Here is a 16,057-nt window from a genome sequence, read left to right on the forward strand (position 1 = left end):
AGTGAGGCAGGGCTTATTCTTTCTGTTAAGTGCTTAAAAACAGGGTCTGTCTGAGGGGGGGAGGATTTTGAAAGTAATAATCAAGAATTATTTGATCCTTTGAGGAGCCTTCACTTCTGAGAGTTCATTTCTCACACTACCTTCTGAACTCATTAACTTAATTACACTGAGAAGTCTTTCCTGGGACATCCCATTCAGTTACGTCAAACAACTTTTCATAATTTGGTGATCACTAAAATAATTTGGCTTATTGTTGGTTATTGCTTTAATGTGTAGACTTGCCAAAAAGCTTGTTTGGGTTTTGTCTTGCTGAGAATTTACAAGTATATAGAAATAATCTCTAATGATTGGCTTTTTACACCAGGAGAAATTTTAACTTTGAGGTGTAAATCCTGGGAAAGTTTTTCCTAAGTTGTGATTAGTGAAACTTGCTATGTGAGGTAAAATCTCATAGGTATTTTGAATTGTCTGATGGATTATAATAATACATCGATAATCAATAATCCACCATCTCAGAGAAATGCTAAAAGCTACTCAGAGAGAATGTGATACTGGTGGAAAGTCAGAATTGGGAAAAGCTGAGAGGTCAACTGTAGCCTCAGTCTAAGATAGGATCCTTCTGGCTCAGTTTCTCCATTATGTTCCTTTGAAAAGGAATGTTACCCACCTGGCTATTCGTGAGTCTGGCTACAGGGTGGATTTGGTACTTGCTGGTAGAAAACTGAGTTATCTGAATCCAAACAGAGCTAAGGATGTTTTATCCTGTCATATCTGGGCCCTGCAGTCTTTTCTGTCAGATTTGTGTCTTCCAAACTACAGGCCATTCACTTACAGTTGGTAGCAAACAGCAGGTAGCAGCCAATGTCCCCCCATCATTCCCTGGATGAAGCCTGTGCTAGGTTCCAGTCAACCTCCTCTTTGGGACCCCCTCGAGGCAGGGACCCCTTGCCAGCAGAAAGCAGTTTCAGAAGCCAAGATCTTCACCCCTTACCCCAAAGGAATTGGGTCCTATTTGTTTGAGGAGGGAATGATGATGATGGGATCTAGACCCCAAAAAGGAAAAATCCTGGACTTTCCCACATGGCCAAAAATCTGACATTTGCCTGAGGCTATAATCCCATGAACTGGACTTTTATTGTGGCTACACCCAATTTCCCAATTCTCTTCTACCCTTAACCTAGCCAACCCCTCCATTGTTTTCTTTCCTTATGGTCCCAGGCCACTTCCCACCCTTAATCCTAGCTAGGCTCCATTCTCCCTTGGCCACGTGGTCCAAGTCCATGGCATTCTATTACTTCACAATCCCTGAAAACTACTTGAAAGACTTCCACAGTCTTTCTAGATATAAGGTCACCTAGTCTCCATCAAAATGCTCAGATGCTTAAAATCTAGCTGCTGCTCAGATTCCTTAAGAGTCTGGCCAATATGGCAGATGTTCTAATAAACCTTATCTTTGGCTGAAAAAAAAAAGAGTTATATTGTTCAGTACCTCTGATTCACGAGTAAGCTGTTTGAATAAGTGTGCTATTTTAAGAAACTCCCACTAAATTTTAAAATGATATGCTTAGGATAGGAGTTTATTAAATATTCACCATATAATTCATTAAATTATTTCAGAATTATTCTGTAATAATTGCTTGCAGAATACTTGACAGCAATGTGGATCTTGGGTTTCTCAACCCAAATTAGAGATGAGTCACTACTCCCCAGGGAATCTTGATTTGGGAGGCATAAGTTGGGGAAGGGAGGAGGGAGAGAAATAAGAATGAGAATATCCTCATGAAGAGATAAGCTGATAATAGAAACAGAAACAGAAACAGGGCAGAGACTGCCTACTGATGCATGAGAGCAGCAGAGGAGAATGAGAAAACAAAAACAGTAGCTTCTGGCTGACATTAGACAAACAGCATCTGAAGATACTGCTGGGATCTGACTGGAGAAGGCAGAATCCTGCCGTATGAAGAGCTGGCTGGCTTTGTCTGAATTGCTCTTCACCACAGAGCCCAGAGAGCAGCATAAGGGAGCAAATCTGGAAAGCTGAAGACTGTAGACTTAGGGCTGCCATTTCACTGAAAGAGTGTAATGCACCTGTTTAGAAAAAAAGCTTAATGCTGCTTTTGTTGCCTAAGAGTAGCAGAGTAGTGGCTTCATCCAGCAGGAGCAGAGAGGCCCAGAAGAGGAGTAGGCCTGCATAGCAGGTGAAATACAGACTTGTGTAAGGTCTGCAGTCCAGAGTTGTGAGTTCCCTTCCAGTGCTTCACTGCTAGGTTTCTTTGTGTGCCCACTTTCCCCCATGGGCATTATATGTATTGGTGGAAGAATGTGTCCCAGTTTTATAGGTATACTGTTATATTTTGACTATTCATGCATTTTCCTTCTCTTGAAAATGTTACTTTATGATTTTTTTTGGGTTTTGCCTTCTTGATTACTAAATATTTGGTGTGAAGAGTCAACGTGTCATTTTGAGTACTTCGTATAAATGAGAAGCAAAGCAAGTTGTAGGAGTGTATCTCCTCCCCATCAACAGGGCTATTGTTATGACACTGAAGAAGAGCAGAAACAGTATGGCCAACCCTTTGGAGGGACCCCCCAAACCTGGAGTGGGTACCAATAGGATGAGTGAGCCAGCTCCAGCCTGAGGAGAGAGCCTAGAGGGAATCAGAGAAACAATGCCACATCTGTGCACCTGTAATTATTTTAATGAACTATTTTCAATTTTTAAAAATTTCAAACGCTTTACATAAAGATTTGTGTTTTACATTAAGACTTGTGCATACCACTTAACTACATTTTACAGAATACCTGTGAAGATTCTGTCTCTCTTCCAAAAGCCCTTTTAGTTCTTTTCAAATTATAGTGGTAAGGTAAAAGAAAACATAAATATTTCTGCCTTCCTTTCTGGGTCCTGTTCCCGAAAGTAACCAAAGAATAAATACCTATAATTCCTGTACTTTTCTTAATTTCAAACAGTTCAAGATGATGGTAAAAAGATATAGCAGAGGAATTAAGTGCCCTAGGTCTGAGTCTAAAATTAATTCAAATATCATTTTCCCCTTCATTTCATCTTATGTTTCAATGCAGTTTATCATTTTCCACAAATTAAAAGGCTACCTGCATTGTCAGACTTTTTTTTTGTAATGATAATATAGGTAAAATGTGGCTCCCATAATTTCTTAATGGCCTGGGTAAAGTATATGTAGTGAGATGCAATTGTTACAAAATATAATCAGGCTCAAAAGGAAAGTGTCTTTATTTATGTTCCAATCAGACCTTTACATAGTTCTTAAAGTATTTAAAGACTTGAGTTTGTTCATCTTCTTGAAGACAAAACACAACTGAACAATCTGAATATTGTCAAGCTTAACTTTTACAGGAAGTCTTAATGATAATGTTATAAAGTAGCAAGCACTCTATTCCCACTAGATGCAAAAGTCAATGATTAGAAATGAATAAAAAATTACCTGAGATGGATATTGAAAAGGTTCTAGTACAAAGTAATTTCTCAATTGTTGTTTTATTCAGAATATTAAAAATAGTACTAAAATCTTCTGTGGATTCAAAATATCAAATACAAACATCATACATAATGCTAGCTCTTGGAAGAAAATGAAAAATGGGTCATGCTGACCTTTTGTTATACTATAATTAGTCATACATAGGGTATATGAAGTTGGAAGAAATAATTATCATTAAAGCTATCACCAATGCTGCAAATATGAAATAAAATGAGACAAAATAAAAGTTAGTTTAATTAATCTAATAAATCTATTAACAGACTTTAAAATCTCTCTTGTTAAAATTGAAAAGAAATCTGCTTGATGTTCTTGTTCATGTGTAATCCAATGAAAGGACAGAGATTTTTATTCAGAAATACGAACGATTTGTTTCCCAATATTGCCTCCTGTCATCATAGATTGGAAGGCAACTGAAAAAGAAAAAATAAATTATCTTGAAGAATTGGTGTCCGTTACATAATATCACCAGTTTTATAATTAATTGTTATCATAGCTCAAAATAACATTATATATCCATATATCAAAATGCAGGTTTACAATTCTGAATAAAGTCCTAAATGATTATATCAGTTTTGAAGCACACAGATTAGTCCAAATCATGGTAAAACAACTTAAACATTAGTACCTGAACTGAAAATGTCCATCAGTTACTAACTATACTCATTTACTATTAAGCTCAGGAGAGAAAGTAAGTGAAAAAAGTTTGAAAGAATCTCTTATAAGGAAAATAAGACATAATGGTTATAGAAGATGAGTAAATAAAACTAACATCTGTTAACAAACTTAGGGTTTTGTGTAAATGTGGTATTCAGAAGAGTAGTTACAATGTTCACAATATGGATTTCTCCTAAGGCAAATATTCAATTTTTTATGGAAAATAAAAGATTTCAGAAAATAAAAAGGTTTTATGTAACATAACTCTAAAATAAAATTTTAATGGCTAAGTACATGTGGACATATTCACCAAAGAAGAGCCGAAGAGAATTTTGAAAGCTATGCATATGGGGACAAAAAAAATCTATTTTCTTTTTTTTTAATAGAAATTTATCTATTTTTAGTTTTCAACATTTACTTCCACAAGATTTTGAGTTCCTAATTTTCACCCCATCTCCCCTCCCCCCACCCCAAGATGGCATGCATTCTGAATACCCCTTCCCTAGCCTGCCCTCTCTTCTATCTCTCCCCCCCTTCTCTCCTCTTCCCCTTCTATTTTCCTGTAGGACAAAAACAAATCTATTTACATGAGAACTAAATATTAAAACTTTTCCCCAATCTGTGTAATATATAAACTGTGAAAAGTACTCCCCATTCATTCTGTAAAAATGCGCATACTGTTTGAGGAGCTCAAGAAAGAGCCTCATAAAATGAGATACACTAAAAAAAGATGTTCCTCTTAAATATCATTAAGTTGAATCTTTGGTAGAGGTTGGATAAGTTCATATTCCATTCAAATTAATGTAACATTTCCCAGAAATAAAAAAAAAGCCATGATGGAGAAAAGGAGAGAAAGAAAGGAATGCCTGTAAAAGTACTGTTTCAGAGCAAGAACTTACACTTGAATTATTACAGAATTTCTGATCATCTTACCTCCCATGTTTTCCAAGCCATTGATCACTGTCTCTCTAATCTACAAATCAAAATAAATGGAATTAATTTTCTTTCTTACTTTTCAAGGGCAAACTATTCAGCACCTTCCCCTTTTAAGAAAGATATACTTCCAATATGCAACATATGATCTATAAAAGCAGAGAAATCATATTTTTATGAATGAAATTTGTTTTTCCCCACCAACTGATATGGTTTTTTCCTTTCCCCCTCTCATACTCTACCCCTAAGCATCTCTGCCAAATAAACAAACAGAATGGAAAACATTTTCTACCACATCAAAGCAGCTGCAAACAAAACGTAATCTTTGTTGTTGTTCAGTCACTTTCAGTAGTGTCTGACTCTATATAACCCCATTTGGAGTTTTCTTGCAAAGATACAGAAGTGATTACCATTTCTTTCTCCAGTTCATTTCATAGACAAGGAAGCTGAGGCAAACAAAGTTAAGTGACTTGCCCAGGATCACACACCTAGTAAGTGTCAGAGGACAAATTTGAACTCATGAAGATGAATCTCCCTGACTCCAGGCCCAGTACTCTATCCATTGTGCTACTTAGCTGCCCTATAACCTTTGTAAAGGATAACTTTTAGTAAGAATAATTATAGATTTGTTTTCTATTGTATAATTTAGAATTCTTACATTAAGTAAATTTTTAAAAGTAGGAGTGTGCACACATTTTAATCAGCCATTTTCCCAAATGGCTAAGAAATTAACTGATTTATTATTAACAGGCTCCTTCTAACTTCTGACATCCTTTCCCTCCTATACGTTACTGAAAGTAAACTATTGGGCTAGATGTTCATTAAGAAATTTTTTCTATCTGCAATACCTTCTTTGATGTACCTGCCCCCTATAATTATACAGATAGAGACACTATGGGAGTGGAATACTGTATACACCATCAGATTCACTGGGTCTTGAGTGGTTATATGGAACTGATTTTCTGTTTTCTCCCCATTATTCTTTCTTACAAGGCATGGCTCACTGGGTAGGAGAGTGGTAAAGGGTATATTCAGACATGATCTGATATTAAGACAAAATAAATTTTTTAAAAAAGAAATCCTGCCATGAAAAAAGTTTTCTTTGAAATGTTTCTGGTATTCACTTCTTCCTCTCCATTTCCACTGCCACCTGAAGGAATGCAGTACAGCAAGGTGACAAAATATGGAGGAGAAAAAAAGAACAGAAATCCCAGCCTTTGCCTCTCTACTTCAGAAGGACCAAGTCTCAAAGTGGGTGATAGAAACATGAGGGCCAAAGCGCAGACACGAACACTTCCAGCACAGTCACCAATCCATACCAAATATCAGGGCTATCAGTACAGCAAGGTCATTACCAGAGGGGGAGTCAAGATGGTGGAGTAGCAGGAAGTACAGTGAGCTCCCCAAGAACCCTCCTCCAACTCCCCAAAGACAGATAGAAAATGCACCAGGCTTCACTATACATGTTTGTACTGCATTGTATTTCTTTCTTCCTCAACGGGCAGAGGGAGCAGGAAGAAAATTGGGAACTAAAAGCAAAATTTTTTAAAAACAAAAGAAAAAGAAAATGTACCAGAATGAATCCTGATTGGGAAATTGAAGGGAAGAAAAAAAGTAAAGTGAGTCATTCTTCGGGCCCAGGTCAGACAGAGATCTATAGATGGTGGGGATCTGGTGAAAAGCGCACTACCTGGAACGTTCTAGTACCGAGGGTCTAGGGGTATTCTGCTGAAACTCTACATGTATGTTGCTCAGGCCCACATCCAGGTCAGGAACATGCAGAGCTTAGACCAGGGAGGCAGTGATCAGACTTTGCCCTGGATTGTGATGACCACCCAGGGAACACTGAAAACTTGCAGGTCCCCAACCTGAGCCGTCCCTGAGATTCTAGAATACCTCAGTCCTCAAGAACCCCAAGAAAGTAGCAACAGGACTGGCCCAGACTTTTCCTACAGATGTAGACAAAGCTTAGGCCTAACATCACTTCTAAAGTCAGGAAGCAGGCTGGAAGAAGGAGCAAAGAAAGAAAGAATCCCACCCCAAAAAGCTATTATGACAACAGGGATGCTCAAGACATCAGTCTAGAAGAAAAGAATGATTCCAAAATGTCTATAAGCAGAGGTCTAAGGAAAACACAATTTGGGCACACATTCAATTAGAATTCCTGAAAAAAAAAACCCTAATCTACAGCCTTTAAAAAAACGATAACATATTTTTTTATAAATGAGAGCACTAGAGGAAAACAATTGGAAAAGAAATAAAGCAATTAAAGATAAAATTGGGAAGACAAAGGGCAGTCTTAGCAAAATAGGTATAAAATTTATTGCCCATGCAACAAATTCCCAGAAAATGAGAGTGGATCAAATAGATGCTAATAACTCCATGAATCAGTAAGAAATATTGAAACAAAGTCAAAAGACTGAAACAAAGAAGAAAATGTAAATTATCTCATAGGAAAGGGGTAGAGAGCTTGAAATGTGATATTCCAGAAGTCAAATGATATGGGCTTACAAGCAAGAATAATTTACCTGGCAAAACTAATTATAATGTTACAGGAGGAAAACTGAACTTCAAAGAAGAAGGAAAGGGAAGAAGAAGAAAACAAGGGAAGGTAGATTAAGAAAGCAATTAGTACTAAGAAAAACAAATTATAAAGTTATGTAAACATATTTACAGTTTTTTTGCAGGGGCAAAGAATTGGAATCTGAGGAGATGTCTATCAATTGGGAGAATTGCTGAATAAGTTATGGTATATAAATGGCGATCTCCTACCACTGTGCTATAGGAAACAATGAAGGGGATAGTTTCAGAGAAACCTAGGCAGACTTGTATAAAGTGATATAGAGTGAAGTGAGAATAAATACCATATTTTATATAATTACATTAATATGATAAAGACTTAGAAACTATGATGAGGTAATAATGATAAACTATGATTCCACAGGACTATTGATAAAATAGGTTACCCAGCTCCTGATGGAATGTATAGGGCCTGAATACAAATATGAACTAAATTGAGAAAGATAGGTGAGAATGAAATTATAGAGGGATTGAGATGCCAGCCTGAGGAATCTGTATTTTATGTTAAAGGCAAATAAGGAATTATCAATAAATGGAGCTGAAAAATGCTAGGTAAAGAAGTATAGGTAGCAAGTGTAAGTAATCATCTCTAGGAATTTAGATATTCAAAGGAGAAGAGATAGAGGACAGTAAAGAAATGGAAGGGTCCAGGGAAGACTGTTTTTTTTAAAGGCAATTAAGGTTAAGTGACTTGCCCAGGATCCCACAGCTAGTAAGTGTCAAGTGTTTGGTCTGAGGCCGGATATGAACTCAGGTCCTCCTGACTTCAGGGCCAGTGCTCTATCCACTGCACCACCTAGCTGCCCCTAGGGAAAGATTTTTTGTAAAAATGTGTAGACTGAGGCTTGTTTGTAAGCAATGGGGAAAGAGCTAGTAAACAGGGCAAGACTAATCGAGATTCCAGAACTGATAGGGAAGAAAGGTATCAACTGCACACGTAGAGGAACTGGCCTTGGCAAAGAGCTACCTCTATCCCATACATCAGAGGAAAAGAGAGACTAGGCGTATGGTGTACAGGGGTTCGGGGATAGGATGTAGGAAAGAAAAAAGGGCTCATGGCATATAGCCTTTATTTTGTCAGTAAAGTAAAAATTGAGATCCTCTTCTAAGAGGGAAGAGTAAAAGAAGAAAAAGAAGTAGAAGAAGTTTAGAAGGCCTGACAACAGAAGAGAAAATTTGGAACAGCCACTTCAGGTAGCAGAATAAAGATTCATGCAGGAAATAATTAAAAGATGTCCATGTGGAAGTAAAGACTCATCGGAGGTAAGGCAGTATAAATTTTGGTGGACCTGATCAGTATGGTTGTGTGACTTCCTCCATCTGCAGTCTTTGGTATTCAAAAGAAGTATAAATAGGCAAATGGTGGGAGATAATCCAGAGTTCAGATGTGGCAAAGCATAAGTGACATCGGGACAAGATCAGAGCTACAAAAATATACATAAATAGAGAGTCAATTACAGGTTCAAAACTAAAGGGAGGAAAGTGAGGTGAGTATAGGGATAATAGACTGGAAAAACAGGAAAGGGTAGGGAAGTTCTGCTGAGGACAAAGAATAAGTTTAGGAGAAGTGAGACAAAGGAAGAGATGGAAGGACAGAGAAGGTCATCATCAGACAGAATTGCAGCATTCAAGATCAAGGAAGTAACTAGCATAATAGTGAAGTTTGTGAATTCTAAGATGTGACTATTCTTGTGGGTGGAAGGAAGAAGTGGCCGTTGAAGAAGTTGGTGAATTGGGAGTTCCAGGGACATCATCACGTATGCTCAAGTCCCTGAATATGTGGGTAAATCAGGGGTGGCAAAGACTATGAGACAGGTATTGAATTCCTTGAGAAAGAAAGGAGAATCACCTGGAAGCCAGGACATAGCTGACTAGGATTTGTATGGGGCAATGGAGATGAAGGAAGTGGACTTCAAAGGAGAATGAGTTGCTGAGTAATGGGGTAAAGGGGGACAGTATAGACATAGCAATGAGGATCAAGGAGTATGTCAACTTCTCTTTCTAGTCCATTTGGAAGGCATTCCAGAGAAGACGGCCAGGGGTGTAGTATGTATGAGAGGGAGCCAGGTTTCCATGACTGTAAGAATGTGGAAAGGATGCAAAAGGAAGGGATCTAGAGATGGGATTCACCATGAAGATGGGGCTCCACAAAGCATAATGGAATGGAAGGACAAGAAAACAGTCTGTGGATGGAAAGAACTAAAGTAGATAGGGATGAGAGAGTAAAGACTGTTAGAAGAGGGGGTTTTCACCTCAGTAGATGGCAACCTCAATTACAGGGACACAGGGAGCAGGAGGTGGGAATCTGTTAGCGCACAAGATATGGGAAGAAGCAGTTGACTGGGTTCCATTTTTTTCTAGTCCCAATATAACTGAGAATTCTGGTGCAGAAGCAGTTTCCATAGGTTATCATTCTTCATGCTGGGAAGCTGGAAATGTAGGCAAGAGGTGGCAGTGAGCTCTATCTGAATGCTAGGGCAAGTAAATACCTAGTCTTCTGGTCTACTGTACCAGAATGAACTCAACTTTTTACCAGCTCCAGAACTTATCCAAACATAGTGGCAAATGATGTCACCAAGAAGTTATCTTACGGGTATTCAGCTCATTGTATTTGAGTCCCTGGAAGTGACACTGAGGCTTAGAACTTCTGATGGATAGGAGTTGCCTTTGGGGTAGGCCCTCCACTGAATGTCATACCTCCCTAACTAGATTGCAAGCCCTTGGGGCAAGAACTTTGTCCTTTAATTCTTTTGCATTCTCTTCAGTGTCTAGCAAGCACAGTGCTTTATTCACTGAACAAGCATGCAATACATTCTTGAAGCAACAACTGAGAATGTATGATGAGCCAGGATTAGATTTGTACCGTCTCTCACATGGACAGATCTGTTTATGGCCTATATGCAGGGTCAGGTTAATTTTATTTTACTCTTAGTTCTCTATCAAATTAAAGCTGACATTTAAAAAAAAAAAGGAAAATTGTTGTGCTGAAGAAAAAAAAGCCAATAATGAGTATTCAACACTTTGTGTTAACATGGAAGTATGGAAGGAACCTTGACAAAAAAAAAAACAGCCATAAATAAGCTGTGAAGGAACCCAAGTACTTTGAAGTGATAAAAGACGGTATATTTCTCATATTTCATTTTCTTTGAGTTTATTATCAATAACAATAAAAACAGTAATAATAACAGGTACAGTAGATAAGTCAGCCAGAGACACAGCCTGGATTCCAGTCCTGCTGCTGACTGTGTGATACCGGCAAGTCACTTAACCTTTTAGTCTCCTGCAGCAACAAAGACTATGAGTTGCAGAACACACAACATTCCTTCCTGTCTCTGCACAGGTAATATCTCTCCTCAACTCTGCCTCTTAGAATCCTTCATTTCCTTCCGATCTTAGGTCAAGTGCCACCCCCTACATGACGCCCTTCCCGATCCTCCAACGTGCTGATGCCTCCTCTGCCAAATTACCTTTGTGTTTCTTTTGCACACATTTGCATAATGTTCTATTTTGTATCTATTGCCTCAACAGACAGAATGTGCTTCTGGAGGGCACGGACTGTTTCGTTTTCTCTTTGTATCCCCAGTGCCTAGCACATAGTAGTAAGTTAATAAATGTTTGTGGATGGAATAAGTTAATCATCCAAGTCAACAATCTTCAACCCGTCCCCAAAGGTAACAGCCTCGTGAAGAGCAGTGTTCCAGAGAACATGGGAGAGGATGAAAGGAAGTGCACAAATAGAGGGCTTGGAAGGATCTGCCTCTTATTCAGAGATTGAGGGAAAAGAAGAAATAATGAGGGATAAGTTAAAAGAAGTTAATCCGCATTTATTGAATGCCTACTGTGTAACAGATATTGCGCTAAATGCTGGGGATACAGAAACGCAAAAGACAGTTAGCTCCTGCTCTCAAGAAGCTCAGTCTAATGGGGGTAGACAACATAGAAGGGAAGTCCAACGGCTTCTAACCAGCAAGATAGTCTACAATTAAATAGCAATACTCTACATCAGAGTTGTTGACATCCTCTGGACCAGATTAAAATGTAATTGGGAAATACTTAACAAAAGTAAATAAAAATAGGACACAACATGGATATGTTAATTTCTGGTTGCCTAAGCAAAGATGTAGCCTGCAGAGATTAGCTTCTATTTGAGTTTGATATCACTGGTCTAAACTACTGGTTCACAAACTTTTTGGTCTCAGGGTCCCTTTGCACCCTTAAAAATTGCTGAGGACCCCAAATAGCTTTCATTCCCATGGCCTGAGGTTATTAGTGTTTTCCAGTTAGAAATGAAATGGATATTTAAAAATGTTTATTCATTCTAAAATAACGATAAGTCTGTTATATATTTATATGAACTTTTCATGAAAAATAACTGTTATCCCAAAAAAACATTTACAGTAACATAGCATTGCTTTCCATATTTTTGCAAATCTCTTTAATGTGTATTTTAGCAGAAAACAGGTTGTTTCTCCTATATGCTTTTACATTCAGTCTGTTGTGATACATTGATTTGGTTAAAGCATATGAAGATAATTCAGCCTCAAATGGATAGATAGTTGGGAAATGGAGGAGTATTTTAATAGTTAAATAATTTTTTAGTATTCTTAGGAAAATAATTTTGGCTTCAAGGACCCTCTAAAAGGGTTTTGGTGGTACCTTGAGATTCATGGATTTCCCTTTGAGAATCCATGAGCTAGAAATTTTTATTCAAATCTTATCTCAGTACTAGAATCCCCCCAGAAACAAAGCAATATAATCTTCATATCAATATGATTTTTATTTAAATTAACTATAGTGAGCAACTGGACACTTTTCCCAGCTATTTAATTTGAACTAACTATACCCAGGATAACAATCTGATTTTTCAAACTATACAGAAATTCAGGCTCATTACATTTGAGGGGAATAAGATAAAAGGAATAAATTAATAAGGACATAGCATCAAGTCCTACCTTTAACTTTCCTTCTTTAAACCACTGACTCAGTTGTAGAATTCCAGGCTCAAATTTGTCCTTGTATTGAAACACCATAAATCTTTCCCTAATGCAAAATAAAAGAGAGCCATCTAAAACAGGAGAAAAGCAAGATCAGATACTTTCACAAGCCTCTGAAATCTTTTCATGGAACAAATATCATGGCTTAATCATGTTGAGTTCAGTCAGATGTGGTTTAGACAAATGTTATGAAAATAAAAGATAACAGGAAGTCAATGTCAAAAAAATCATGTGTTAACACAACCTGTTTACCTGGCTTCAAGTGGTTTTTAAATGCATAGCACTACTCTGCTGGGTTTCTACTCCAAGGAACAAGATGCCCCTCCCAGGATAACCTCATTACATCTAATCTCATCACCATGATGCTAAATCAAGCCCTGACTGCCCTGACCACCCTCATTCTCCTCTCCTCTCCTCTTTGATTGGAGGGTTGGCAGGTGAAGTACCACAGCCTTCCCAATGCCTTCCTTTACAAAGGGCAGAAGGTAGGCTCTCAGCTCCTTTGTCCACATTGCATCTGCTTCTCTGCCTAGTCTCAACTCCAGGGAACACGATGCTCCCCAGTATTCCCCAATGCACTTCCCCTCACACCTTTCCTGCTCTTTTTGTATATTGTCTTCCCCCATTAGATCATAAGCTCCTTGAAGGCAAGAATTGTCTTTATTAATTGTATTCCTAGCCCTTAGCAAAATGGCTGGCACATATTAGGCACTTCATAAAACCTTTATTGGATTGGATTGGGATGGGGGAACAGCTCTGGGCAAAAAAGCATATCTCTGTGTGTATATATTTACATATATACATACAGCATATTGCATATATGATTTTAATATGGTAGTAAATGAAGAAAAGAAAGAATACCTTGTGATGTTTTTTGTTTTCAGAATTGACTCTATTTCAGGAAGCAATGGGGGAAGATGAGCCATATCATTATTGTACTGAGAGATCTGGCCACACAGGATGACATGGCTGTTCTGATTCATCTGTTCAGAGAAAAATGATTAATATCTCCCCCAAGAAATAGATGTTTCTCTGTAGTTACTAAATATGAAGCTGCTTTATGAAAAGAATGAATGTTTTCATGGAATAAGTGTCAATATCAATTGGGAAATGGCTAAACAAGCTATGATATATGATTGTAATGTGATATTATTGTGCTACAAGAAATGATAAGCAGGATGATTTCAGACAAACTTGGAAAGACTTACACAAAGTGATGGAAAGTACAGTGAACAAAACCAGGAGAACATTGTACACAGTAACAATACTGTTCGATGAAGAACTGTGAATGAGTTAGCTATTCTCAGCAATTCAATGATCCAAGACAATCCCAAAGGACTAATGATAAAGCATGAAGATCTGCCTCCAGAGAAAGAACTGATATTGTTTGAATACAGACTGAAGCATGCTATTTCTCTCTTTCTTTCATTTTTTCCTTTTATTTGACTCTTCTTGTACAAATAACTAATATGGAAATATTTTACATGATTGCACATCTATAAACTATATCTGCTTGCCATCTCAGGGATGGGGGAGGAGGGAGAGGAGGAGGGAGGGAGGAAGAAAGAATTTGGAACTCAAAACTTTAAATAAAAATGTTTTTAAAATTAAAAAAAGACTTATTAAAATAATAATAAGTGTCAATGAAAGTGTCCTTGGAAGGTACAAGAAAAGAAATACCCTGACTATTCCATTAATAGTAACTTAGAGGGGCAGCTAGGTGGCACAGTGGATAGAGCACCTGCCCTGAAGTCAGGAGGACCTGGGTTCAAATCCGGCCTCAGACCAAACACTTCACACTTACTAGCTGTATCACCCTGGGCGTCACTTAACCACAATTGCCTAAAAAACCCAAAACACAATATAACTTAGAGATTTTTGGGGAGAGAGTGGACTCTTATCTATGGCATGTATTTATGAACATCAAATGGTAAGCAAATGGATATATAGAGGGAAAGTGAAACTTCCTAATCAGGAAAAAAATGTAATATTAAAATTCTGTAATTTTAAGGAAACAGAAGCTCATTTTCAAAATTTCACTTCACTTCAAATTAGGCTAAACTATCTAGTAAAGTGATATGTAACAACTGACAGTGAAATACTAAAACTCTATAAAACATAAAATGTTCATCCACTTGTAGTCATTTCAGTTTACTCTCTTAGCTTCCCAACTGGACATGTTGGGAGTAGTAAGTAGAAACTGGATGATGGTGAGACAGGAAGAGTCCTTTGATTCTAGCAAAGACAATTCTGTTTCTTTCTGAGAAACCTTGAGCGCACCCCAAGATCAGCCATCATTTGATTGCACCTAGCTCATGTATGCCTTTCTTTCCTAATGGCATGATTACATGTAATTATTTTTTCTTCCTAATATATTTTCCATATTCTTTATGACAAGCATGAAAGACATCAAAAGCTTACTACTTATGAAGAAATAACATTAATTCATTTACTTGGAAGAATTAATGAGAAAAGGATTAGATTATCTCATTTGACAGAATGCCTTGCTTGAGGGCAAGGACTGTTGCACTTTTGGCACTATATCCCCCATTCTGCATGATGCCTGGAACACAGTAGGTGCACAGTAAATGCCTGTTGATTAGCAAAAAGCTAAATGTTCAACACTATCTAGAAAACATCTAACTCCATATCTTTTCACCCTTCTATTCCGTCCTCGCGAATTCTTGTTCTATATAATTAACAAAGTTCTCTGATTCTTAGGTCTGTTTCTCTCATGCTACCTCCATCTTCTGGCACTCATTGAGACCTGATACTCAATGACACTTCATCACTTGCATTCGTTCTAGGATGGGTTGCACCTTCTCTCAAACTCCCCAACTCACTGGTCCCAGGAGGAGAGGTTGAATACTTCTTGGTCCTCTTTAATGCTTTCAGACTCTCCCTCTGCCATCACTCAGCAAACTGTCCTCATTTAAGAGTCACTATCCATATTTATCACTCAGATTGAGGTGTCTATTGTCTACCAAGCCCTAGGACATTCCTCCTCTTGTCTCAATGCATTCAGTGCCTTGGCTCCTTTTCCATCCAAGTTCATGCTTTATATTAAGGAATTCAACATGAATATCATGATATTTCCATAAATACCCTAACCTCCCATTCCTTTAATCTATTTAACTCCCATGAGCCATTTCTTCACTCCACCTCAGCTATACAAAGCTGAGAGAGATGCCCTTCATCTCAACATTACCCACAAATATTCCACTTCCATGATGAGTAACTGATATTTCTCTATTTCATTCTAATCTCTTATAGTTCCATCTGTCTTTGTGCTGTCAAGACCCTCACCCTTAGACTGCTCATTTTGCTGCTCTCTTTGTTTTCCAGAGCCAAGTCCTGAGCTTGGCATAACAATAATCCTTT

At 37.7% G+C, this 16,057-nt stretch overlaps 1 protein-coding gene across 3 annotated transcripts in view; it reads right to left on the minus strand.

Moving 5' to 3' along the window:
* Positions 1-3,232: 3,232 nt before the first annotated feature.
* Positions 3,233-16,057, minus strand: part of LOC110208344 (prostaglandin reductase 2-like) — a 44,690-nt gene continuing 31,865 nt past the window's right edge. For all 3 annotated transcript variants that reach the window (XM_020986313.2, XM_020986314.2, XM_020986312.2), the window contains exons 7-10: positions 13,538-13,659; positions 12,635-12,722; positions 5,103-5,142; positions 3,233-3,925 (exon numbers count right to left, since the gene is read on the minus strand). In XM_020986313.2, coding sequence (XP_020841972.1) covers positions 3,861-3,925; positions 5,103-5,142; positions 12,635-12,722; positions 13,538-13,659 — 315 coding nt within the window. In that variant the 3' untranslated portion in view covers positions 3,233-3,860. The remainder of the gene's footprint in view (positions 3,926-5,102; positions 5,143-12,634; positions 12,723-13,537; positions 13,660-16,057) is intronic.

This window comes from Phascolarctos cinereus, unplaced genomic scaffold (assembly GCF_003287225.1).
Source record: "Phascolarctos cinereus isolate Bilbo 61053 unplaced genomic scaffold, phaCin_HiC Scaffold_3;HRSCAF=262, whole genome shotgun sequence".
NCBI lineage: Eukaryota > Metazoa > Chordata > Mammalia > Diprotodontia > Phascolarctidae > Phascolarctos > Phascolarctos cinereus.